This window comes from Accipiter gentilis, chromosome 2, assembly GCF_929443795.1.
Source record: "Accipiter gentilis chromosome 2, bAccGen1.1, whole genome shotgun sequence".
NCBI lineage: Eukaryota > Metazoa > Chordata > Aves > Accipitriformes > Accipitridae > Astur > Astur gentilis.
In genome coordinates, this window is record NC_064881.1 from 20,039,917 (window position 1) to 20,064,977 (window position 25,061).

Here is a 25,061-nt window from a genome sequence, read left to right on the forward strand (position 1 = left end):
GTGCAAAAGTCCTGTTCTTTAAGCATACAATAGACAAATGAGATCTGTATCCAAGACTTCTGTCTCGAGTGTTTTCTGTATTAGAAGATGACTGTACCACATTTGGCTTTCTATCTAATCTCAAGAATATTTGATTTGTAACATAATGATTGCCTTCCCTTTGGAAAACAACTGAGCATTTTCTGACCAGCTTCACTGAATCTGTAACTCTCTATTTGATTAAGGTTTGACAATGTTGGTCTGATAAAAATTTGACCAAAAATATCCACATAGAGCAATGCTAGCAGCCTTGCTATTTTGAAAAAACAAAACCCCAAAACCCAACTAAAAAAAAATATCCTGGGCACCAAAACTGAAGGCATCTAAATTGAGAGGTCACTTGAAGGCTTTAGAACAACTTCAGAATTTTTCCTAGAAAACAAAGTTACAATAGGAGAATCCCCTGCCACAGACAGTCATAGCTAGTCCAGACCTGCAGCTCTCAGGCTCCTCATAGCACATAACTCAGCTTCTGCATAAAACAAGGTTTCTAGTACTTTATGCAGAAAAGTGTAAAGATACAAATCAGGTTTCAGCCATCACCTCCCAAACCCCAGCTGCACAATCCTTTCCATTTCTTGCACTAGCTCTGAAACTCCTGATTACACAGCAAGCTGATTCAATTTACTAATTGAGAAGAAAAAGATTTTTCACTTTTTCTTCTTAAGTCAGTTTCCTACTACTTTAACATGCCAAATCATTTCAGTGCAGACTCAGACAATAAAGCTGGATGCAAGGTAGGAATGTGAATCACCAGGCTGGAAAGGAAGGAGGAGGAGTACAAATTCCTCCTTTTCATTGGCAGTAAACTAATAGAAGATACTGAATAGCAGGAACCCTGCTTGATTTTATCTTTAAGGATAAAATGCCCTGGAGAACTGCATTAGCACCATCCAGATAATATTGTAGTCCAGGGAAGAGAAAACACCCAGAATGTTCATCTGAACAGATTTAACCCTGACCTACTTTGCAGAAAGCACTCCAAAGGGCTCCAAGAGGGTAAGTTCCCACCTGCTGAAGATAATACATAAGTTTCAAGGTCTTCTCACGGAGATTTTAAATACCAAGACAGACCAGCACGAGGGAAGCAACTGTGGTCAGTGTTACAGTATTTCAGATCGTAACATCTTTCTTTAAGGCTATCATTACGGTTTTCAGTTCTTCACAGGATTCCTATTCCAGAAAAGTAAAGTCTCTTGTAACCAGCTCTTTCACCAGCAGAAGTCAAGAGAAAAATGACACTTCAAAAGACAAAGTTACACTTGCAGATAGCATGTACGTAAACTGAAGGGGGTTAAATACTATCTAACCTACTATCTCTGACACACACCTTAAGAGCTCCTATGGAGTATTACACTAAAAAGATTGTGGACAGAGGCCTATAAATCTGATCTCTACACTGGTATACACTGCATGATCAATTGATTTTGCATTTAGCTTTTGTTTATTAAATACAAAACAATCTGAATGAAACCCACATAAATTTCTAAGGAAGCCACTTCATGACAGCAATTACTTTGGAAGTACAAAGTTACTGAAAATGCTCTTGCTTTGTAATTTAAAAACCCCTCAGTTTTAAGCAGCTCAGGAGAGAATCTCTTAAGTTGAATCAACTGCTCAAAGCCCCTCAAACACTACTTTAAAAAGTACTTAAAATCCGGAGGAAAAAAAATATGGCAAGTGAACAGAATATCCTGCATTGCTACTGTCAGTAAAATGAAATAAAAGCAGTAGCTAAGTATTTTCAAATTTGTATTTCTGAATTGTATTTTAATAAGGTAAAAGAAGGCTCCTGATATTTCCATTCTTCCAATTTTATTAAGGTGTTTGGAAAGTTTGTAGAACTCCTGAAAACACCTGGCACACAAACCAAGTCCCAAGTCTCTGTTCCCACCCTGCTGTGTAGCTGCAGCTGAAGATGGAATATCACTAAGGCAGCTTAATTCCCCTTATCCAGTTCAACACTCAACTGTTCAGGTACCACTGCTCATGAGAGCAAATCTAAACTCGATTGAGTGATTTGGATTAAAAGCAACTGGGGATTGAGTGATTTGGATTAAAAGTAACTGGTTTTAAAAGAAAGTTCATTCAAGCCTATTTTTTTTAGAATGATCAGGATTTATGAGTGTGCAAGCACAACATAATGTTGAATTGTTTTACCAGAGGAGGCAAAAACCATACTGGCTTCCCCCCAACTAAGCTAGAAATTACATAGCTGCACTTTTGCAAAGCTTTTAATATCACCAGGACATGTTCTAAGAACCAGGAGTGCCACAGGTGATTTTTTCCCCCCTTTGTTTTGAAAACATCATTCATTTTAATAAATATTTACATATACAAAAAAAAAAATCACCAAGAACAGGAATGGAAAGTCTTATCAATTATATTTAAACCTTTCCTGACAGACATTTGTTTAACATGTTCTTTAAAATTTAATTACTGACATGGGAATTTTATGGTCGCCTTAGATTGCACCTTTAAAACCTGAGATGTGAATTATATTTTGTCAGACTTTCAAATAGTAATAACTAAAAATCAAACACCCAGAACAGTATTCATAAGATATATGAATTAAAAAACTTAACTCTTCACAAGGATACATTTTTCAGGTATGAAAAAAGTGCCTTTTTCCAAAACAGAAACCATCATCTCTTGAATAAAAAATTGTACAGAACAAAGCAGTTATTGATATGAGGCAGCAGAACTTTCATTTAACAGTCCTGACATATGCTAACAAAGAAACTCTCTTCCCACCACTGCAAGCAAACAGGAATCCTGCATCTGAAACTCCCCATTCAATATTTGAAGTTTGTCAAACGGCAGAGAACCACAATAAGGAACTATTTGATCATCTATGGGAAATGAAAGCACTATATCTTAGTGATTTTTTTTTATTATTTTTTTTTGTTTGTTTTAAGAAACTATTTCCTTCAGCTGTTACAACAGATACCCTCTGGAGAAAAGAGGAAAGACCTCACTATCATCCAAATTCCTCCCTTGATATCCATCACAGCATTTTGGAATTCCTGACATCTTTGTCTCAAGAGGAGCTGAATGTAAGGAACAGTGCTTCTGCACTCCACCATGAAAAGGTCCACACGTATTTCCATTCAAGGGTAGTAATCTATTTTAAAACAAGAATTTATTGTGTTATAGTATAAAGACACTAAACACAAAACAAAGTGTTTAACAACATGAACATTGACACAAAATAAAAGCAAGATCGTTTCAAGCCAATTCTGTAACCATTTCATGTGAGAAATTCCAAGTGAAAGAAAGTTACATACACAGAGTCACCCTACAGAAAGGATGGCACCACCTTCATCTAATTCAAGCCCTATTTCAGGACATCATAGCATTGTCAGAATAGTTGCATTATTTTGAGGGCTTTAGTGGTATATAGGCTTTGTCTTGGCCCTCTCTATATAGGTGAACTTACCCAAAGATCTACAAGAGAACCAATGGAGGCATTTCTACTGTAAACTAAAAGACCTGAGGTACATTCTTTTCTAATCTACCTTGCATTTTTTTGATCTAAATATATTATAGGAGAGGGTTATTAAAGAGCAGCATAAATTTGGTTATTTAACTTCATTGTAGTCCATGTGATAGCATAGGTCAATAAAACGTATAATGCTTTGCACTACGACACCCATCTTCAACAAAATACATACAGCATGTCATAAAGCTTCTCTGAAACCATGTATTGTGGTATGGCAAGCCACCATATGAAAAGATACATGAATCTGAGAAGATGTTCTTGAACCATTTCTTCAGAGACATTACCTTATATCACAATAAGGTCTCTTTCCTGTGGACTATTTGATAGGATCCATTATGTGAACCATTCATACATGAATTTCTCAAAGCTGCACCAATCATTTCAATTAATACAGAGCAGTTAATATGAATATAAAGATTAAGTATCAGATTACTGCTCTTTTATGTGAACCATTTCCAAAAATAACCAGTTTTATTAACTCACAATAAAATTTTGCTAAACAAAAAGTTCGGAGCAGAGCTATTTCATTTCCTTAAAATGATTATTTTTGGCTCTTAAAAGAAACTGAATTCTATGTTTTAAAGGCTCATTGTGAAAATATATACACACATCAAATTTATATTCAAAGCTAGATTTTACCATTGAGTTTTAAAGGCCAAGAGATATTTTCAGTACAGTAGAAAAAAATAGCAGTTCCTGAAGTATATTGTAGCCTCACTTCACTGGCAATATCCATAATTCAGTTGCTGTACAAAATACTTCTCTGAAGCAAATCCATCTGAACTCTATCCACCCTGAGTTAAGCATCTACACTTTAAAATGTTTTAAACATTAGGTAACAGAGAAGTATATACATGGCTATAAAACTTGTCAGTTATCATACAGCAGTAAGAAAAAAAATCAGTATTTTCCGCCAATTTTCTGTTTGTTATTGTAGTTATTAATTCTGGGTTGGGTTTGGGGCTTTTTTGGCTTTTCTTTGTTTTTAAATCAAGCAGTTACTTGATTTAGACATTCATGCATTAATCGCTTGAATATTTTTTTTGAGTGCAACAATAAGGCAACAGTAAAAAAGTTATAGAAATTTTGCATATGTGTAAAGGTATTAAGTTTATAAAAGTGCTTCCTAAAAAGACAACCTAATTGCAGTATCAAAATATTACAGAGTGGTGAGAACGACTATCATTTCAATAAATGTTGCTCCATAGAAAAACGTCAATCTCATTTTAGGCTTTTTCCGCTTTTTTGGTGAAGTAAAAGCCTGGAAAAAAATTGGTATGGCTGCGTGGGACAAGCAAGTTAAGAAAATATACTTTAGTGGAAACTTAAATAAGAAGGTCCACACTTTTTTGTCAAAACATTAAGCCTCTGTCAAAAATGTATTTTTTTTTTCTTTTTATAGTACAGGATTAAAAGACAAGATGATGCTTACAAGATAAAGAAATAATTTACATGAAAATATCTTCCGACAAAGCTTTTCAATCAAAATATTGTTTTGTAACATTCAAACATGACATACAACAACAAAAGAAACAGTGAATGCAAACAAAAAATGTTATATGGATTGCTTTCAAACACATAAATAAATGAAATATTGGTGTAGGCAGTAGGGCTCATGCTGATGGCTAGCAGGAAATAACAGTGTGCAATCTATTTGGAAAAAGCTCTAAAGTACAAATTACAAGCCCAATTACGGACTGCAGCAAGTTCAGTTATATCACTGCCATCCTCTTCTATCTCCAAAATAAATTCTTGATTAAATCACTCATACCCTAAATTACTCATACCTTTGCTTCAGAGATATGAATAACTATATACAAAAAGTAGTTTTATTTCACCATAGGGATAACATTGTACCTCTCTGCCAACGTCACTTGAAAAACCTTCCATGTCAAAACAATCTGACAGCAGATAAACAACTTAATAAATATGCAATGATCTTATTACAGTCCTTCAGCTAAGCATGTTGATTCATGCTGCTAGTTTTGTGACCACAGTGCATAGAATCCAAATATAAAAGAATGGGGAGGCTTTTAAGGTAATGGAGGATCCCTTGCTTATAATCCAAATATATCCAAAACTTTCATAAGCTCTGTCATGCATCAATCTTTTTTTGTGGCAGGAGCAAAACCTTTCCCTGGTACAATGTCCATTGCCGGCAATGGATGCACCAAAACCGTCAAGGAGCTCAGTGTTATTGCACAATATATGAAGACCTGGAATTCTTCCAAAAGCTTAAAATAAAAATAATGGAATTATTCTGACATTTCTGGACACCTGCATTAATACTGTATGACTAATAAAAGCATGTCAGTTGCATGGACTGAACCAGCGATCAACATGCGCCCAGAATGCACACTAGTAAAAATGCAGTCAAAGGAAGTAGTCTTCATTGCCTATAGGTCACTTCCAGTCAAAGGTTAAAGTTCAAAGACTGAATGATCAAAGTGCTCATTTTCTCAGTAGGACTATCTTCTGCTACGAGGATCACAAAATGGTGGCATCAACATGTGTCATCTTTAAAATAAAAGAAGAGCATTTATGGAAAACATATAAACATTCTAAGTCCAAATTAGCAAGGTGCTGTACGCAAAAACAATTCCTAGCATAGACAGTAACATGCAGTGGAAATACACCAATTGAATAATTATGCAGTTTTGTTCCATAACAACTCAGGAAAAAGAGAAGAGAATATCAAAACACAAAACTTCCAAAATACACGTAACACCCCCAAGCATATTAGTATTAGCAAATATTTCATTAAAAGGACAGTAATTTCCATGCTTAATATTTAAAAAGTCACTCATCAGGAAAATTAAACACTAAATATGTTTAACATTTTGCCCCCTTTAAGTACAGCAGGTCCACACCAGTTACCAAATTGAGAAATCCTTTTATAAGGAATATATAGCAATAAGAGCTAGCAGAGTGGGCTTCTCCTGCTGCATTCTCAACCTTTTATACATATATATGTATATATATTTATATATATATGTATGTATATTCATTTATTTCTCAAGAAGCAACACAAACTATAGCTGACAATTATGCAAAAAATAATAGGTTACTACTACAATCCTAAGATCTTAAACCTGAAAATAATTTATATTCACTAAATTTTAGATACTGTGATTGGACAGAACATATTACAAAAAAGCATATTCTATGACAATCTTTTCTGCATTATGGTCAATATTAAAGTAAATATTTGCCTGTGAAAGGCCTCCCTTTTAAACTTTCTCTTCCACACATGAACCCTCAGTATATTTGCATCTGGTAACAGTAAATATTAAGTTTGTTAGCAGAAAGCAAACTTACTGTCTTGTTATTTTTAATGCACTTGTTACCTCGCACACCTAGAAAATGTAGCCTTATAAACAGTATTTTTACTGTTTACAGATTTATTATGTATAAAGTAGCAGTTAAGAATTCTACATTCTCACTGGAAAACGTTATGTCATCAATACTATTGCACGTAAAAAACCTCTTCATTTTGATAGTAGGGTACTACACATGTAAAAAAGGTTGGACAAGGATGCAAGAGAGATAGAAGGGGTATTTAAATGGTGTACCAAAAGTTTGGGCCAAACACCACAGAAAAAACTTCCTACTTCAAAAAAAAAAAAGAAAAAAAAAGACAAGCCAAAAGCAGTAAGGAGGTGCTGGTTGAAAACAAACACCATTGCCATCTTTTTTTCACAAAAATCTACCTCCTGACAGCACCAAAGCCAGGCAACAGCTTTACGAAACCAATTTCAGCCTGGATGCCCAAGAAAACTGTATCTGGAAGATCCTCCTCTGTCTTTAACACAACACGATCAACTCTCAGGTTGAAAATTCAACATGAAATTCAGTGTACAGGTGAAGCAGACATTTGTAGGGCAGACATTCTAGAAATATTTTAAGTTATCGAAGATCAGAAGTCTTGAAACAGGGCTTGCAAGGACTTCAGTTTGTAGCAAACAAGGCTCCACAACTCTGCTTATACAATTACTTGCTTTGTTGGGGCAGGGATGAAATGAGATTAAAAACTCTGTAATAAGCTAAATGCACGGAGACACATGTTTACATGTCAGAATATATCTCAAAGTGCCACTTTATCCCTCTGTGTTCATATTGGTTTGCTTTACATCAGCTCCTAACCATGCACTACTTGCTCCCAGCTAAATAAATTCCAGGCACTTACTGGGGAAAAAAAACCAAACCACCAAACCAACAACCAAAAAACCTCAAATGCATATATTAGAAGTGATGACAGTCTTCCTCTTTTCTCTTCAAAACACAAGGATTCAATTTCCAATGGATAGCTGACAACAGAAGGGGCAGAACCACACTGCATCTCCCCCCACATATTCTTATATTAGCACTGCCATTTATTTCACCTAGTTGTTACCCTTGGACAGCTGGTTTTCCTTCTTGGTTGAGATAGAGGTTTTGCCCCTAATTTACCCAGCCTGAAGTGGATCGACCACAAGATCAGATATGTGACATTTCAGTTGAAGCAGGAACAGAAAATGAAGATGACAGAATCACATTTTCCAAGGGCTTGTAAATCTTTTCAGATGACAAAACACTGAAGACAGTTCTTTTCCAGAGACAGGTGGTTAAAATTACCAGGCAAGCTGCACCTCCCATTTTAGTGTAACCCACCATTTCTTCAAACCCATTAAGAAAACATTGAAAATTTAAAGATCATGCTTTGGCAGTCTTGTTTTATGTCCACAGAAGAGAAACAAAATTACTTGTAAGTAAGAAAAGGAGCAAGTGACACACAAAACTTGAAGGAAAAACCCTTTAGCATTTAAGAAAATTTTTGTCCAATGGACATTGGGCATATTTTATTTTTTAATATAAGAATTTAATGGTGGGGGAGTAAAACCCAATGAACTTCTAATCATGACCTCCTTTTTAATTAGTACTTAAAAGGAAAGTTAAAAAACAAATGAAAATACTATGAAGCAAAACAGTATGAGTTATTTAAATGAACTGACTTGCTTTCTCTTGCCTCAGGTTGGTTTTTAGATTGCTCTGAATTTGGGGAGGGCTAAGGTTTTCTGACTTTTAGAAAACAGCCATTGCATAGTTACTTCAAAGTAATTGACTTGTGCAGTGGACTATAAGCAGCTTGATGGTTTTGAGCCACAGTTATATAGCAACTTTCAGAGTCAGATAACCCACACTTCTTTTCATACTCATTTGGTGTTTTGCTTGTTTAACTCAAATTGAATTTAATGAATAAGAAATCAAAGTAGTATCGGTAGACTGTTCTCCTTGATAGACTTCAATCCTGAACCAAGACTAGTACAAATTCAAAGCAGACAAAACATATTTTAATCACAAGGTAAAGCCAATAAATGAAACTTTACTTGTTTCTCTAGCAAGTGAAAATAAAAATAGTTAATAAAAATTCTCCCAAAATTGCCAATAAAGCAAAACTAGAAATGGAGAAGCACCAAACACATTAGAGTGTAAAAACAGAAAGAGAAGAGAAAGTAACTACTGAATAATCTGGTGAAGATTAAAAACCCAGCCTTGCAGGCAATAGGATTATTATTCTTGAATCAATTTTAAAAACAACATAATGTACAACCACATGATAAACAGTCCTGAGTTTCTTAAATACCTCTTAATCCTATGACATACAGCACTCCTCTTACTGTAATTGAAGGCACCTTATTTTAGAGATACTATTAGAGTATTATGAGAAACAGAGTTTCATTCTGTTGCATTACCATACATCAAAATCCCATTGGCCTCAGCAAGTCTTATGAAACTCTCAAGTTTCACTTGTTAAGGCATCCATGGGCTTTTAAGAATCTAAGGGTGAAGGTTTTGGCATTTGCCTCTCCAGTCATTAACTCCCACTGTCTCAAAATACCCAGTCTTATTTCACATAGGGGACAGAAGATGTCCTGGGGTGGGGAGGCAGTGAAAAACAGAGGATGTCTTATGATGGAGCCTTCAGTGAAAGACAGTGATGGCATCAACTGCTCCTGCACCACCCTAGCATACAGCATTACTTGCTCTAAACACATCCTTTCCCAAAATACACGGACTTCCAATAATCACCATTTATATAGTATTTTCTCAGGGAAAGCAAAGAAAGTGTTGGCCAACGAGAGGAGAGAAGAAAAGCATAGCCCGTCTCTAACTCCTGCTTCTTTCTTTCCTCACCAATGGAGTGGATAAGACAAGCACATACAGTCAACCCCAGCTCTGGGAAAAGGATGACAAATATTGAGGCAGAAGAAAGAAACCACACTGTACGAAGCCAGACAGAGAGCACATGGAAAGAAGGGGGAAAAAAACAAAACAAAAAACAAACCTACAAACAAAAAACCTCACCAAACCAAAACAACTAGCACTGCAGACACTGTAGTACTATACGTAGCAATTTTAGTATGGTGGGTTTTTACCATGTACATGTAAAATCTTATTACTGTATTATTGACTACTAGTTCTTAAGAGCCTTTAAGTCAGCCAACTGTCCCACACTAGAAATTCTGATTAACAGTGGAAATCTATTAAAACACATAGCTGTTTACAAATACATAGGCATTTTTTGAATTGGCATAAAAGCTCTTAAAGCATTACCAACAACAACAAAAAAAACTGGGTTTAGAGCTAAACCTAGTTTCATTACAGACCTTCCCCAATCCCAAACTTAAGACTTGTCATGTACTAATACAGTTTATAAAAACTTTCATTCAAATTCAAACCTCCAATTTAGAAAATAAATCTGTGCAGTTTAAATTTCCATCAGGAATTATTAAAATGTGATATTAAAAAAAAATCACAGCAGAGTATCTCAGAAACTTCTTGAAATTTAAGAAAAGAATTTAAGGCTTTGAATGCATTTCTCCTACTTTCCTACATTTTCATTGCCTTCAGCCTGAAAAACTTCAAAATTCCTGCTCCTAGTTAAATACTTACCATGATACCACCATTTTGTTTTCTTTGGATTCTTGTTACACGTTCTTACATAAAATGAGTTATCTGGAGGTCGCCTCTGCAACAGAAGAAAAGACCTACAAATAATCAAACAATCCTCATATTGTAATACATGAGCTATTTAATAAGCTTATGAAAGGCTACCATGTGAAAGCAGTGAAAACGAGGTAACAGGCAAGGCTACAACTTTGTCAAGAAAAATCTCTTGTAATGATCCAGGTAAGAATTCTCACTAGAGATACTCCAAGCAAAAAAATAATGAAAAAATACCAAATAGTTCAGACAGACAGGGGAGAAATAAATAAAAATAAAATAAAATAAAATAGCATTTAAAAAAGGAAACAACCCACAAGAAAGGAATAGCTGTTCAAAAAAAACAAATGAAATTCCTTCGCAGTTTGGAATCTAATTCTGATATATTAGATCCAATTCCCATCCATAAGTCTCAGATTGGAGTGGGTGAAAAAAATGAACTTAAACATCTGTATCTGATCAATACTTCATGTTCTTCAGCTTTCTTCATAAGTGTCATCATTATGCAAAACCAAAGTCCTAGGATACAATACAAAGCCATTTTGGGGGTGTTTTTCTATCACATACACATGACTAGGACTGATTGGGATGTGACATAAATAGGCATGTTTGGATAGCACAGATGTACAAGCTCTGACCACATCTAACTTCCACAGATATTCCACTGCGAAAGAAATGGTCAAAAGTAAAAGGGTAGTCTCTTCACAGAAAAGGTCTGAGGTATCAGTACCACTCATCTATGACCAAAAAAGCAGCTTAGCACCATTTACCTTCCTGAAATGAAAATTATAAAGATCACTGAAATAGGACAGCTGCAAATAAACAAAACATCTGCACTAAAGACATTTCAATAAGCATTTTGCACTGCCTTTAGAGATAGAATCAATTTACACAGAACCGTCCTAAAACATGACTGAACTTCACAATTAGTACAACTAGAAGGATTCCATTCACTCCTCTTTTCCAATAATGATATATGAGTAGGTTACCATGAAAACAGTGACAAAGTATTTACTGCACTGTTTATTTTGCAGTTCTAGCTTACTATTTTTTTCAGTAGTAGAAACGTAGATATAGTAGTTTTACCTATTTTAGAATTTGAGAAATGAAAAAATCTCACTTTGCAAAGTAGAAAACTCTTAACTTTGACTTATTCTACTCCAACGGTGCTAAAAAAGCCCATACCTTTTCTTTGCAGCTGGAAAGCATGCTAATAATGCTAAGACAAACAGATTGCACTGAGAGAGCTGGAGACCAGTCTTCTGTTAGAATGGATAAACAGATATGACCATTGCTATAAACATGAGGATGAACAGGAATATTGTCTCCAGTAAACATGACCTAAAAAAAGAACAAACATTACTGTAATTTATGTTCCACATTTTAAATAACTGTATTGCTTTGGGGAAAACAATATCTTATTTAAGAAGTGGATCTGCCATTTTCACTTACATTAAATAATACACTTTACCATGTGAGGTTCATTAATTTTTGCAAGCTATTAATTGAAATGTAAAATAAAACAATGGAAGCCTAAATAGCTAGTGAAGATGAAGTTAAATAAATGCTTATATGTAGGGGTTTTTTCTATGAATATTTATACAGCATAGAAAAATACAAAGGTAACAGTGTAAAGACATCAAACTAAACTTTTTGTATCTTGTGGCCTTAGTCTCTCACGTCCTGAGAAATACAGCTGCCTAGCCAAAACACTGGATTTTAATGATTTCATAAGCTACAATGTTATACACCAGGAAACAAAACCGAGATTTACAAATAAGTATTTCTATAACCTAGACACCATAGAAATTAAGTTCTGGACAACTCATCCAGGTTCCAGCATAAAGAGTAAAATGCATCAATCCTACTAACTATAAAATAAAGGACTTGCACAACCAAAGTATGCTACCATATAGGAAATATTTTTAGATCATTATTTCAAAGGGAATACATTTTTATTTGACATGGATGAATATGCAAGAATAGCATTTAGAACCCTAACTCCTCTTTATTAAAAGATAATATCAGAGTCAAAAAGAGGTTAGAAAACCAATTTTGACTATTGCTCTTACATCAAGTTTTTGTCAAACACATAGTTGGGTCAGGACCAACGGAAATGGAGTAAAAGTGAAACCTTTGTAGCAGCATTATCCTCCTGAGCTCCTTATCCAACATAACCACTGTCAGTAATCTTTTATGCAATGACACAATAAATCTCTACCACTCATAACCATAATACCCAGAAGCCTCTTAAGTATTTCCTAAGTTATATAGATATATGTATGTGTACAAATATGTGTACAGGTACACAACACACCCACCTCATCACTGACTACAAGAAAGAAGCAACACCTTCATCATACAGGAAAATAAAATTAGAGAGCTTAACAAATGGCAGATAGGTTTCTAAGGCAGCACAAAAACTGGATGCAGAATGATCTTTCATGGGTCTTTAAATTGGTATTTCTTAAGCACTGAAGAGCTTACCTTCATAATCTAGTAATTTATCTCACTTCTAACTAACATCTTCCTTTTATAGGAAAACCAGAACTAGGCATGCTGGGTAAGTAAAAGTATGCACACTGTGATAGACAATATACATTTAAAGGCAGAAAACAACCAAATGATTAAGCAGCAGAAGCGTAAACTGCCAATTCACAGTAAGTAGATTTGCAGGAGAGAGAATTATGACCCAGAGGTTTGTAATATAGAATGAACCACCCGCACAGCAGCATTTTTATAATGGAAATTCTAGACATCTACAACAATCAAGTATCCAGTACTTAAATTCTTAATTGTTTTCTGTGCTAAAAGTCAGTGTACATGTACAGATCTAATTTGCTGTTTTACAATAAACTGCACAGAGCCACACACACAGGTTGGATAACGAGTACAAACAGTACCTACTTGGAACCAAATGAAAGTGGCTACTCTCTTGTGGATGACCTATGATTAGTTCACCGCAAACGTGATGAAGTGCAGAAGTACAGGTGGCCAGTTTGTTCCTTAAAACCTAAGACTGAAAAGTCAGCATTCTAGGTTTTAATCACAGTACCTAAAAACATCTCATGTTTATGGTTTAAGTGTGTCTCTCAGCTCCATGCTTCAGTCTCAACACCAACGAGAAAAGTGTCAGAGATCATTCTTGGAACTTTGAGCTGAAACAGACAGGATAAGAACTACGGCACTCTTGCTTTTCTTCTTCCTTTTTCAGAAAAGCGGCACTGATAGCTGAACACTACTCTTACCAGCTGTGTTTTGTAACATTTCCCTCGGGTAATGGAGGGATGGATGTACAGATCTCATTCTGCAGCCTAGTAGCATTGCTGTCCCTTCAGTTCTTTACATTGCCATGAAAGCAACACAGTATCTCACATCTCAGCTGTAACCACTAGATTTATAGGCCTCTCAAAGATGTCATGTATCTATGAGAATCCCTACCACACGAACAATATTGCTCCAGCTGTATGAATAATGGCAGCAGAGAAGATGCAAGAGGCTTAAAAACTAGAAAAAAAAAGAAGTTGGAAGCAAAAAGAGAGGGGACCAAAGAAGCAGGCTGTTGTTTACTCTACTCCTACACCACAGTAAAGGGGATCTTCCCACTTTACCCTGTGTTGCTCTTTCACATGATATGAATATCAACCTCAAAGAAGCCTCCAGTTTACACTGCTCTTTCATCTCCTATGAAACCAAGTAGATTGTCACAGCACTATACCTCACTGCAGAGTCATTTTTTAAAAGAAAAGGCATCTGCACAATGCGTTTAATACAAATTAAAGTAACTAAACCTCACATTAGGATATGGGGATGATACTAATATTCAGCATATGTCATGCAGCTATAACCTAAAGGTAGCGTTAAGCAAGAAGGAAGAAAGCAGTTACCTGAGGCGAATCGAAAGGATACCGACTACTGAACTTAAATAGAAGCTGAAATTTCTCCCCTTCATATAGTGTTCCTGGAGCACCTTCCATGTCTACAATCCACCTAAGGAATGGGGAAAAAATTGTTAGTATTGTGGACTGACAAGGAATTTTACTCCTGGAGCGCAGGACTAATCAAATCAATTACCAATCACAGCCCAATTTTCTAAACTCTCCATTAGTATCATAACCATCACAAAGGTGAGTAACACATCAAATCTACATTTGAAAGAAAAAAGCTTGGTATTTTACATACAAGCATTGATATTGTGCGGCAAATTATACAAGTAATTATGACTTGAATTCAACACAGACCCATCAGTTCCCAATAAAAAGACTGTTAATGTGGGACAACAAAGCTGAAACAAAGACCTGTTCCAAAGTTTATTTCTACACAGAAACCAGCTTGGAACAAAATAAAACAACGTGAAAGAGAATGCATAGTAGTTTACTTTTCTGTCAAGGAAATCATCGATACAGTTTATTAAAATAAAATCTGTATCCAAAGGGGAAGGACAATGCTCCTCTTGCACCTACATCTGTGAAAAACTCAGAAATTAACTGGTATATAACCTGGCAGGCAATGGAACCAAAACTGGAAAAGTAAATAGTATAAAAAGGAAAAGGTCACAGAAAATCAAAAACAAAACAAAACAAAAAGGATGATTTGCAACTGTAATAAAGATAACACCGCAACATATCACAGTATTTTTTTTCTCTGCTTCTGCTCCTTCCATCATAACAACACAGAAGTAACTGACAGCTGGAGTTGGCAGGGGGTAGCTGGGTGTGAGTTGTTTATTGTTGTTGGGTTTGGGTTGGGTTGTTGGGGGGTTTTTTTAATCCAGTCAAAAATAGATGCTTTGCATATTGTTCAACACATACAGCAACAGTCTGCTATCTAGCTTCTGGCATTCTATTGTTGATCACTTAATACCATCCTTTACAGCATAACTTCCCCATTTTTGTCTTTCACCCTTCGTTGAGTTTTACACATTTGAGCAACATAAGGTAAAGATTCAGCAAGAGACTACGAAAATGCTCAGATAAGATTTATATCAGACTCAAGTGAGGCAGCCAAAATTTTTCAGAACAGAAGCGTGTTCAGAAAAGTCAACATCTCCTCCAGTTGGCAGTCCTGATGACCCTATTCCCAACCTCTCCATCCTCATATCACATACACTCTCCCCCTGTATTTAAGCCACGCACATTTTTTATCTTGCCCTCTATTACTCTTTTTTCTACTGAACTGCTAGCTGTCACACTCTTCAGAAGGAATGCATCTTCAACAGTAGCATGGTGATGGCTGTATCAGTGTTCCATATTTTAATTTTGTGAAGACTCCTTTGATTTAATGTATCTGCACCCCAGACCACTTTTCTCTTCTTATGCCTCCTGTTTTTACATTTATACACATGGTGCACCAATACTCTTCAGCTTTATTAGTCCTTGCAATCCAGAGCCTCCACTTTCAAGTTTTTAAAATAGTTTCATTTACTAAGTAGAAGATAATTCTGCCTAGACATTGCTCCTTTTATGGTCAAGGAATCACTAGAACCCATCTTTCCTGTGTGCTTTACGGTTTAGCCATCTCAAATTTCTAATCTTTGTGTATTTAAAATACATGATTGCTTAACATTTCAAACAACCCAGTTACATCACGGGATCCAATTATTTTATTTAACATCTTTTAAATCCAATCTTGTATTGCTACACAAATCTTTACTGCACCAGTTCAAACTGCAACTTGATTAATGAACTCAGAGCATGCTACTTGGCACCAGAAAACCACAAAGATAAAAAAATACGATGTTATTCATGACAGTAAGCTTCTTCAACAGTGACAATTCCAAAATCTAGCATGACAGCAAACAGGAAGTTTTACTTGCAAAGTATTGAAAAGTATGAAAATCGCACATAGCAGAAAAAAATAATAAGGTAGTACTCTGGGAACAGAGTCATTCTAAGAAAAATTTAAATCCACAAACAGAAAAAAACCCACTCAACAGATTTTTTTTTCCTTTTACATCTCTTCATCTGCTGTAAACTTTCACTTCATAGTTAGTTTTTGTTTAAATGAGTGAAAACCACTTGCAATATTAGACTGAGTCCCTTTTTCAGAAAATGTAAGTATCTTGCTTCCAAAAGAAAACCCAAAGTAAAGCAAGAAACACAAGTTGTAATTCATAATTGTACAGCAGTGTATTACTATTTGTACCAAACTCTGGAAGGTGCTATTTCAATTTGTTTCAGTCATATGCATCTGCATGAAGTATCACAAACCCCAGCATCATTTAAAAAGCAATAGCAGTGTTTAACTCAGTATATACAAGGCTCAGAAAAGCCTTATGTAACATGGTCTGAGTGCCACCACCAAAAATGCAGATGTATCATGGTTTAACAGCAGGCACCAACTAAACAGCATGTAAGCTGCTTGCTCATTGCCCCCCCTGTAGTGGGATGGGGGAGAGAACTGGGGAGAAAAAAAAAAAGTAAAATTCAGGGGTTGAGATAAAGACAGTTTAATAGGACAGAAAAGGAAGGGATAATAATAATAATATAATGCAAAACAAGTGATCCACAATGCAATTGCTCACCACCTGCTGACCGATGCCCAGCCAACCCCTGAGCCATGGTGCCCCCCAGCCAACTCCCCCCAGTTTATATACTGGGCATGATGTAATATGATATGGAATACCCTTTGACTCGTTTGGGTCAGCTGTCATTGCTGTGTCCCCTCCCAGCTTCTTGTGCACTCCCAGCCTCTGCTGGCAGTGAAGTGTGAAAAGCTGAAAAGTCCTTGACTTAGTATAAACACTGCTTAGCAACAGCTAAAACATCAGTGTATTATCAACATTATTCTCATCCTAAATCCAAAACACAGCACTACAGCAGCTACTAAGAAGAAAATTATCTTTATTCCAGCCAAAACCAGGACAATACGTGAAGCAACATGAGAAAACAGCTCTATACTACATTTTAATTTGATCCATCAATCAATAATATAGTCCAGAATATACAGCCTGAGATTCATACTCTCATTAAGTGTTTATATCTGCTCAGATTTTTTTTTAACATTTCTCTAAAATTAAACTAAGAAAATTATCTAAAAGAAATATCAACACAGTCTAAATGTTTTGACTTTCAGTCAATTAATAATTTAAATTAATACCAGGAACAATCTCTATCCATTTCAAAAGAAAGGACACAATATTTAACCATGTTTCTCCTTCTGTTTCACTAATCGCAGAAAAAACTATAGCAGGAAGGAAAGTACAGAAAAACATACTTAGATAAATTTGCTCTTTAAGAAGTTTCTTCCATTTGCTTTAGAGAAAAAAGGTAATGGAAATTAACAGCTATGAAATATACTCAATACATATAATGTAGAAACTCTAAATCAGCTACTCCATTATTTCAGTAAATCTACAGGGGTTTCACAGGTCAGTAGCTACGAAAGATTGTTAAATTATTTTATTCTAAAATATGCAGAAGCTTTTACCAATTGACATTTTGTTAGACAGCAAAACACCTAATAAAAATTTAATTAATTCACTATCCAGTTCCTAAGAGTGTCCAGCACATTACTGCAATATGCTCATTAAGTAGAAGGTTTCACTCCCCAGACTAAAAACAAAAATGCAGAATGTTACTTGGAATAAGTGGTGGAAGTGGCATGCAGAGAACTTCTAATTACTTACGCTTTTCAGCTGGATAGCAAAAATAAAATAGAATGTATACTTACTGCGTAATTGAATTTTGTACACTCTTTTCATTTAGAGTCATTCCTGGAGGTGGATCATTTTGCAATGCCAATAGTTCTTTTTGTAATCGTTTCTATAAAGAAATTGTATAGAATATTTTAAATATTAAACAAAGTTCAACAATAAACATGCACACTAAAATACACTTCATTAACTACTAAATGTGAAAGGAGTTTTATTTGAAAATTTAAATATAAAGTGAAATTGAAAGATGAGAAAGAGGGAAGACTCCTCTCCTAGAAACTAAACTGAGAAGTCACAGGCAAAAAGTCACAGGCTTTAAACTTACTTTTTTGGTAAAATGGAACAGCACTTGTATTTGCAACAGTGCCAAGTGAAGAACTGTTGTGATATAAAATACACAGAGGTATCCAGGATTTTGTCATATTACAAACATGTCAGTCAGAGCTCTACATCTATCAATGAACATTTCATATTCCTGATAGCATCAGATTTACAATTAATTCTTCAAGATTTTAACAGTAAACTCTTCCTCCTCCAAATAATTTAAGACACTTCTATGTTGCATCTGTGCAAGCTTTTGCCTTGTTCTAAGCCATCCCAGAGGACAGAACACAAAACTAAAACAAGACTATGTGACTTGCAGATCTCAAACTATTTTATAAAGTTATAACAACTGTATCTTAGAGCCTACAGAGTCATAGTATTTAGAAAAGTGTTACACCAGTAGCTCAGGTAATTCTCACCTATTTTGACAGGGATAAATCGGTAATGGCAACCAGCTGCTTCTATGTAACTACCAGAACTGTTTCTTACAATGTATGGAGCAAGGGAAATGCAACCTCTGTAAAGTGCTATCATTGGCACTGCTTTCAGAGTGTATTTTCTCCATATAAACAGTTACACGACATGTTTTGTCATCTCCAAGCTATCTAGATAACGGAAAATTCAAGGCTTTCTCATTTCTTACTCTCCTTTTTCCTGCCAACCATTGTAAGGTTTACCACCTACCAGTTCACTTCCATCATCCCACTCATCAAAATGACCTTACCCTCAAAAGGAATAAAAATATATAGTTTGGGGTTTAGTATCTAATTTTGATTCAACATACAATTTTTTAAAATGTGGGTTTATCACGCATTTGTAGCTGTTTCTTACTAATTTTCCAAACAATTTTTCTGGTGCTTAGGAGAATTTAAAAAGTCCACTGGGGAAAATAAAGCGTTCTTTTGTCAACATAGAAGTGATTCCGTATCTCTTTAATACCTTTGAAATAGGACTACAATAAATTCAGACACACAACTCCTAAAGAAAAGGCCCCCATACATTCAACAATTTACATTTCGAAATAACTTTGCCTCCATCAAGCAGCCCTAAACACTTGCTTCAAGCTTCTATTTTGAAAGTTCCTACCTCAAACACAGATACACACTTTAAAAGTCTTATTTGCAAGCAATTAAACAAATATGTTTTGAAGTGAAATGTTGTCATACAAGAATTTTAAAGGCTGTTATAATTGGTGTACAGATATAAACAAATTGAAAAAACAGTGCTAGCATTTTCATAAGAAAGCTATATACATTGCTAATACAGTGAAAAACAAATTAGATTCCTAGTGTTCATCTTTTGCTTTATGCATAGTTTAGGAAAATTTCACATTATAAACACCAGTTTTTAACACCAATATTATGAATTAAACTGCAAAAGAACAAAGTTCCAAAACCATTTTACAAATCCTTAATTTGAGTGGCAGAGATGTTTTGGAGCCAATTCTCTTTCTGATACTTTCCAAGACCACCATCAAATAAACCTCAGTGGTAGTCAACCTGTGTATGCCTTGTCATACAGATCATCATAATGACAAATATTTTAAAAGTTCAGAGATTAGACCTTATATAAGGGAAATTCATCTCTTTCTCTTAAAGAGGAGATATAGAAACATTAGGAAAAAAATAGTAAAGAACAAATGTACTTAAGAACAGCAAATAATTCAGTACATCCATTTGCTTATACACGTAGACAAACTATGTAACTGTCTTTATAAAAAAGGAGCCTAAAATCAATTTTAAAATTAAATTAAAACCAGCCACATTAAGGTATCAGTATCTGATCAAAGACAGTAATTTGAAAAGAGGAAATTTTCTTTATTCTGTATCCTACCAAAAATCCCAAATTACCAACACTTCTCATTTTAAGTTTGGACCTTTGGCCCTTTTCTCCAGCAACTGTCTTTTCAGTCTAATACAGTCTCAGTCACTTTTTTATCCATCTCACCAGTTCAAAAATATTCTGACTGCTTCACAGCTTTCCAGTTCTCACATATAATATTTATGGTTCTTTCTAAAAAAAACCCAGTAACTCAAGGGGAAGGAAAAAAAATGTAAAACGTGTACTTGATCAGCAGTGTACCACTGAAGCACTCTGTTCCTCCGATCTTAAAACATTTACACTGTCATGGGGGCCTGCCCATTGAATGCAAATAATACATGCAGACAACACATTGCTTCTCCTCAGTTACAATACAAAATATATTAAGATCAAAAAAATGCATCCAAGAGAAATAACAGCAGATACTATTTACACTTTGGGTCAAAAGTATCACAGTAAACAAAATCATATTTTTAAAGACAAAAAAGAAATTATCTTTTCTAAGTTAGCCAGTTCAAACAAGTATCAATGTAAGTTCAGTCTGACCTGTATCTGCAGCTCTCGGTGAGAATTAAAAAAAAAAATCCATGTCATTCCCATATAAAGCTGAAAAGAGCACATTCAGTAGAAAATTGATATGTTATCTGACTATTAAGCCAAAGAAACTCAATAACGTAAGTCCCCCAGAAAAGCCTATAAACATTGCTAGTGTAATGAAATGAAAGCAAACTTTATCAAAGAAACTTATTACTGTGAAATAAGGGAATCAACAAAGAAAACCTGACTATGATTACCTATTATGCATACAAAACTCCAGTGTACTTCTGATTAACAGTAAGTTCTTAGGCAAAGCTCCACACTGGAGGGAGAGGATGCAGAGGTCAAGAAATCCACAGCTCTTCTGGACTTGTTCTTCATTCAGAGCAATATCCCAAACAGGACCAAGTATCAGCAAAAGGCATTACTTCCTTCAGCTTTACTGCAACCACTCTAACCCTGTCAGCTGTGTTCTCCATTGTACTATGCCCTGACGGCTTTCATGTATCTCAACATTGCTCCCCCTAAGGGTAAGCCCAGGAGGAAAAAAACCTAACAAAACAAAACAAAAACAAAACAAAACCAAAACAACACACACACACAAATGAAGAGGATCTCACCCCACAATTGCAGGCAATCAGGACAGAAGACCAACAACTGCTATTAGAGATGGCACAGAACCTTTTCATTTTTATTCTCTCCAGCTATACTGACTATCTTTGATAACTTCCCTTGAAATTAAAGGACAAAAATACGATTTAATAATAAATTCTTAGGTTTCTCCAGTCCCCATGACAGGAGCTCTGAAAGTGTTAGACAGCTCAAGGGGAAAGAAATGCTTTTAAAAATTTCGTTAAGTATTACTCTAGCCACTACAGAGAGAAGCAAGGCAAAGTCTTTACACAAAGATAATTATTGCTATTGGACCAACTGATACACATTTAAGAAGGGGTACTTGTGGGAATATAAGCCCTTATTTGTTTTTTTCCAACTGGAATAATAAAATATACTATCTATTTTACAACACCCTACTATTCCGTTAACCATGCCATACAAGTTAATCATACCTTATCTGATGAACACAGCTGGGTATCTTTAATAGGCTTTTACCAGACATTTTCAAAATTTCGTTTGTTCTATCAAGCATCAACTCAATTATTTCTGTACAAACTAATGAACAGCTGCCTATAGACCTTTTCCAGAAGACGCTCAAGAGTACTCTGTAACAAAATTGTAGAGGGCGTCGTGGCCTACTAACCAGAATTAATCCAAATACTGAATAATTGTTTTAAGAGAGGGGCTAACCAATATTTCAAAAATTGTCTTCTAATCAACCTCTCTGGTCAATGCATTCCACTGTTTGACTACCCTCCTGGTATAAAATGTTTCTTTTGTATCTTATTGGAATATCTCACATTCCAATTTGTGTCTGTTGCCCCTTGTCTTCCCACTGTGGCCCCATTTTAGGTTGTAGGCATCAGCAAGATCTTGCCTTTGCCTTCTCTTCTTAAGGCTGAAGAAATCCAGTCTCCTTGAACATCATGTAGTTTAGCTCCCAACCATCCTCGTGGCCATCTGTTGGACTCACTCCAGCACATCTATGTCTTTCTTGAACTGGGGCTTCGTAAAGACAGTACTCCAGATGTGTCAGAGTGAGGGGAAGAATCACTTTCCTCAAGCTGCTTGCTACATGCTTGCACACACAGGCCAATATGCAACTAAGGATAGGCAGAAAATTTGGAAGATACTCTCCGAAGATACTATGAAGGACTATTTTTTCCTTCCCCTCTCCCTTAACACAACTTAAAATAATTAGTCTCATGTTTTGTCTCATTAGTACACAAAATTGGATTACCAGGAGCCAGATGAAGTTTTAGAAAAAAAATATCTTAAATGAAGCCCTTGAAGGCCAGATTCATACAGTTTAATTAGGAAATTAAGCTTTTGGTTACCATAGTAATTCACAAAACATCTAAAGTTTAAATGTAACAACTTGCAATTAATTCCTCTTCAGTGTTTAACAATATTTGTACTGGCTGACCAAAGAGGTTACAAAGAACACTAATTTTCTCAGAGTAACACCAAGTCTAAGACTACTGTAGTATCACGCACAAATCCAGAAACATGCACTCTTAGCTTCAAGATAATTATGTACTTTCAAAAAAACGTGACACTGATATACGAAGCCCACACACGTTATGTACAAAAGGCACGCTGCAACTCTAAGTTTCTGAAAATAAGCATTTGAAAAGGAACAGTTTCAGGAGGAAAGCCTTCCCTGTATTTGACAGCCATGAATGCAGAAAACTTTTTCTGGCACAAAATTCTTGAGAATTAGCAGCAACATACATAGCAGGACAAAGTATAATGGATTAACACTTTTCAGACAATTTTAACGACTTCATTTGTAGAATCTTATAAACTTAGGACTTGAAGATACCTCAGCGAAGTCACCTCCCCATCTTCCTAACATAAGCATGGATCAAAGATTCTTAAAATATCCTTGTAGTTAAAAGCCTTTAACATTTTTCACATCACCCTCTCTCTTGCTTTTGTAATTGGAAGAATTTTCTTCACAATAAGAGATCTAGGTGAGTTGAATAAATTACGTCAAGTTACTTCTCTTACTCTTCATGGATACAGAAGAGAATTCTTTTACTTATTTCAACTTATTTCTCTCCTTTCCCAATCCTTACTAAACACAACACAATTCTTTCAAGCCAATGCAGACTGCACTCAAAATACCTTTTAGTAGGTCCACTCAGCTTGACAGAACCAAATGCCCTCTTGTCAATCAGAAACCCAGTTGAAACAAGAGTGATTTTACTGCAATCAAACTACAACTGTGATACCTTGAGAAGTGATCTTTGCGGTTAATAAAAAAAGAATCCAAGAATCCACCAATTTATACATTTCTCTTGTGTGCTTATTCAAATGTCACAATACCACAAGCCAGAAATACTTGCACAGTCGGAATACAGCTACTGCTCCTCTTTCACAATAGTTACTGCACAATAAGAGGAGAAAGTCATGTTAGTTCAATGTGATCCATTTTGGCTACTTTTTAGCTAGGTACTCACAAGTTAATTGTCCATTATATCTTACAGGTGTCAGAGACTATTCAGTCCAGTGATTTCCAGAAGTCACCCTTTCACACAACAGTACAAGAATAAAAATAGTACTTATCTGGAAACTCAAAGTAATTGTCAAAAAACCCAGATTCAGTTGCTTAAACACTTAAAAAAACCAAAACCAACCCACACAGCTGAATCCTAGTGACCAACATAATACCCAATGCCTAAAAGGTATTGAATCTCTCCTTTTTGCTTGGCATTATTTGTTGTTAGTTTAAGTAGCTGTATCATCTATTCTTTGCTTTCCTTTTCTATTCACAGGCTCATCCCTTTCTTCATCTTTCTAGTGATTTATAAAAACCTTTCTTAATGCTTTTCTAATCTGCTAATATAAAACAACCATGGGTAGATTTCACTCATACGCTTGTCCCTTTCTTTCATATTGAGCTTTAGCTGTAATTACTTATTTTCACTTTTCTGTTTTGTACAAAGCCTTTTCAGTCTTCAAGTCACTAAATAGATCCTCATGTAGCCATCCTGACTTTTACTATTATTCTTATATTTTTTCCATATTGAGACAGCTTGCCACTGTAAATTAGTATTTTCTTCTAGAAATCCGTAGCCCTTCAACACTTTTAATTACAAGGAGTCCTTTATTTACAGATCTCCAGCTATGTTGAGACATGCATATCTAAAGTCAATACCATTATTACTTTGGCTTTTTTTTCTTACCATGAATCAGGAATACCTTTTTTTTTTTTTAAAATCACACACTCAAGTTCCTTTCAGCCTCTCAACCAGCTCCTTTAAGTCAAAATACAAGCTAGTGCAGCCACTCACTCCCACAATAACCTCCAAACAGATGTTATCTATACATTAATATGCTCTTGGGCGCTCTGCTTGCTGGATTGTTCTTTTCATATCACAAGACCATCTCTCCAATGTTTCTGCTAATACATCGTAAGATTTCATATAGAAGCTCCCTTCCTGCTTCTCCACCTAAAAAGACTGCGAAAGAAAACATGGACTGCAATCATGGAGTTATTTACATAAAGGGGGAATAAATGAAGCATGCATAGGCAATCTTAATTTGATCTTTTCTTTATTTTTGAGAGAGGATTTTATG

General features: G+C 35.3%; 1 protein-coding gene across 2 annotated transcripts in view; it reads right to left on the reverse strand.

Moving 5' to 3' along the window:
- Nucleotides 1-284: 284 nt before the first annotated feature.
- UBE2W (ubiquitin conjugating enzyme E2 W) overlaps nucleotides 285-25,061 on the reverse strand; it is a 36,292-nt gene continuing 11,515 nt past the window's right edge. For both annotated transcript variants that reach the window (XM_049830272.1, XM_049830277.1), the window contains exons 2-6: nucleotides 18,197-18,288; nucleotides 14,413-14,515; nucleotides 11,711-11,866; nucleotides 10,475-10,550; nucleotides 285-6,058 (exon numbers count right to left, since the gene is read on the reverse strand). In XM_049830272.1, the coding sequence (XP_049686229.1) occupies nucleotides 6,045-6,058; nucleotides 10,475-10,550; nucleotides 11,711-11,866; nucleotides 14,413-14,515; nucleotides 18,197-18,288 (441 nt within the window). In that variant the 3' untranslated portion in view covers nucleotides 285-6,044. The remainder of the gene's footprint in view (nucleotides 6,059-10,474; nucleotides 10,551-11,710; nucleotides 11,867-14,412; nucleotides 14,516-18,196; nucleotides 18,289-25,061) is intronic.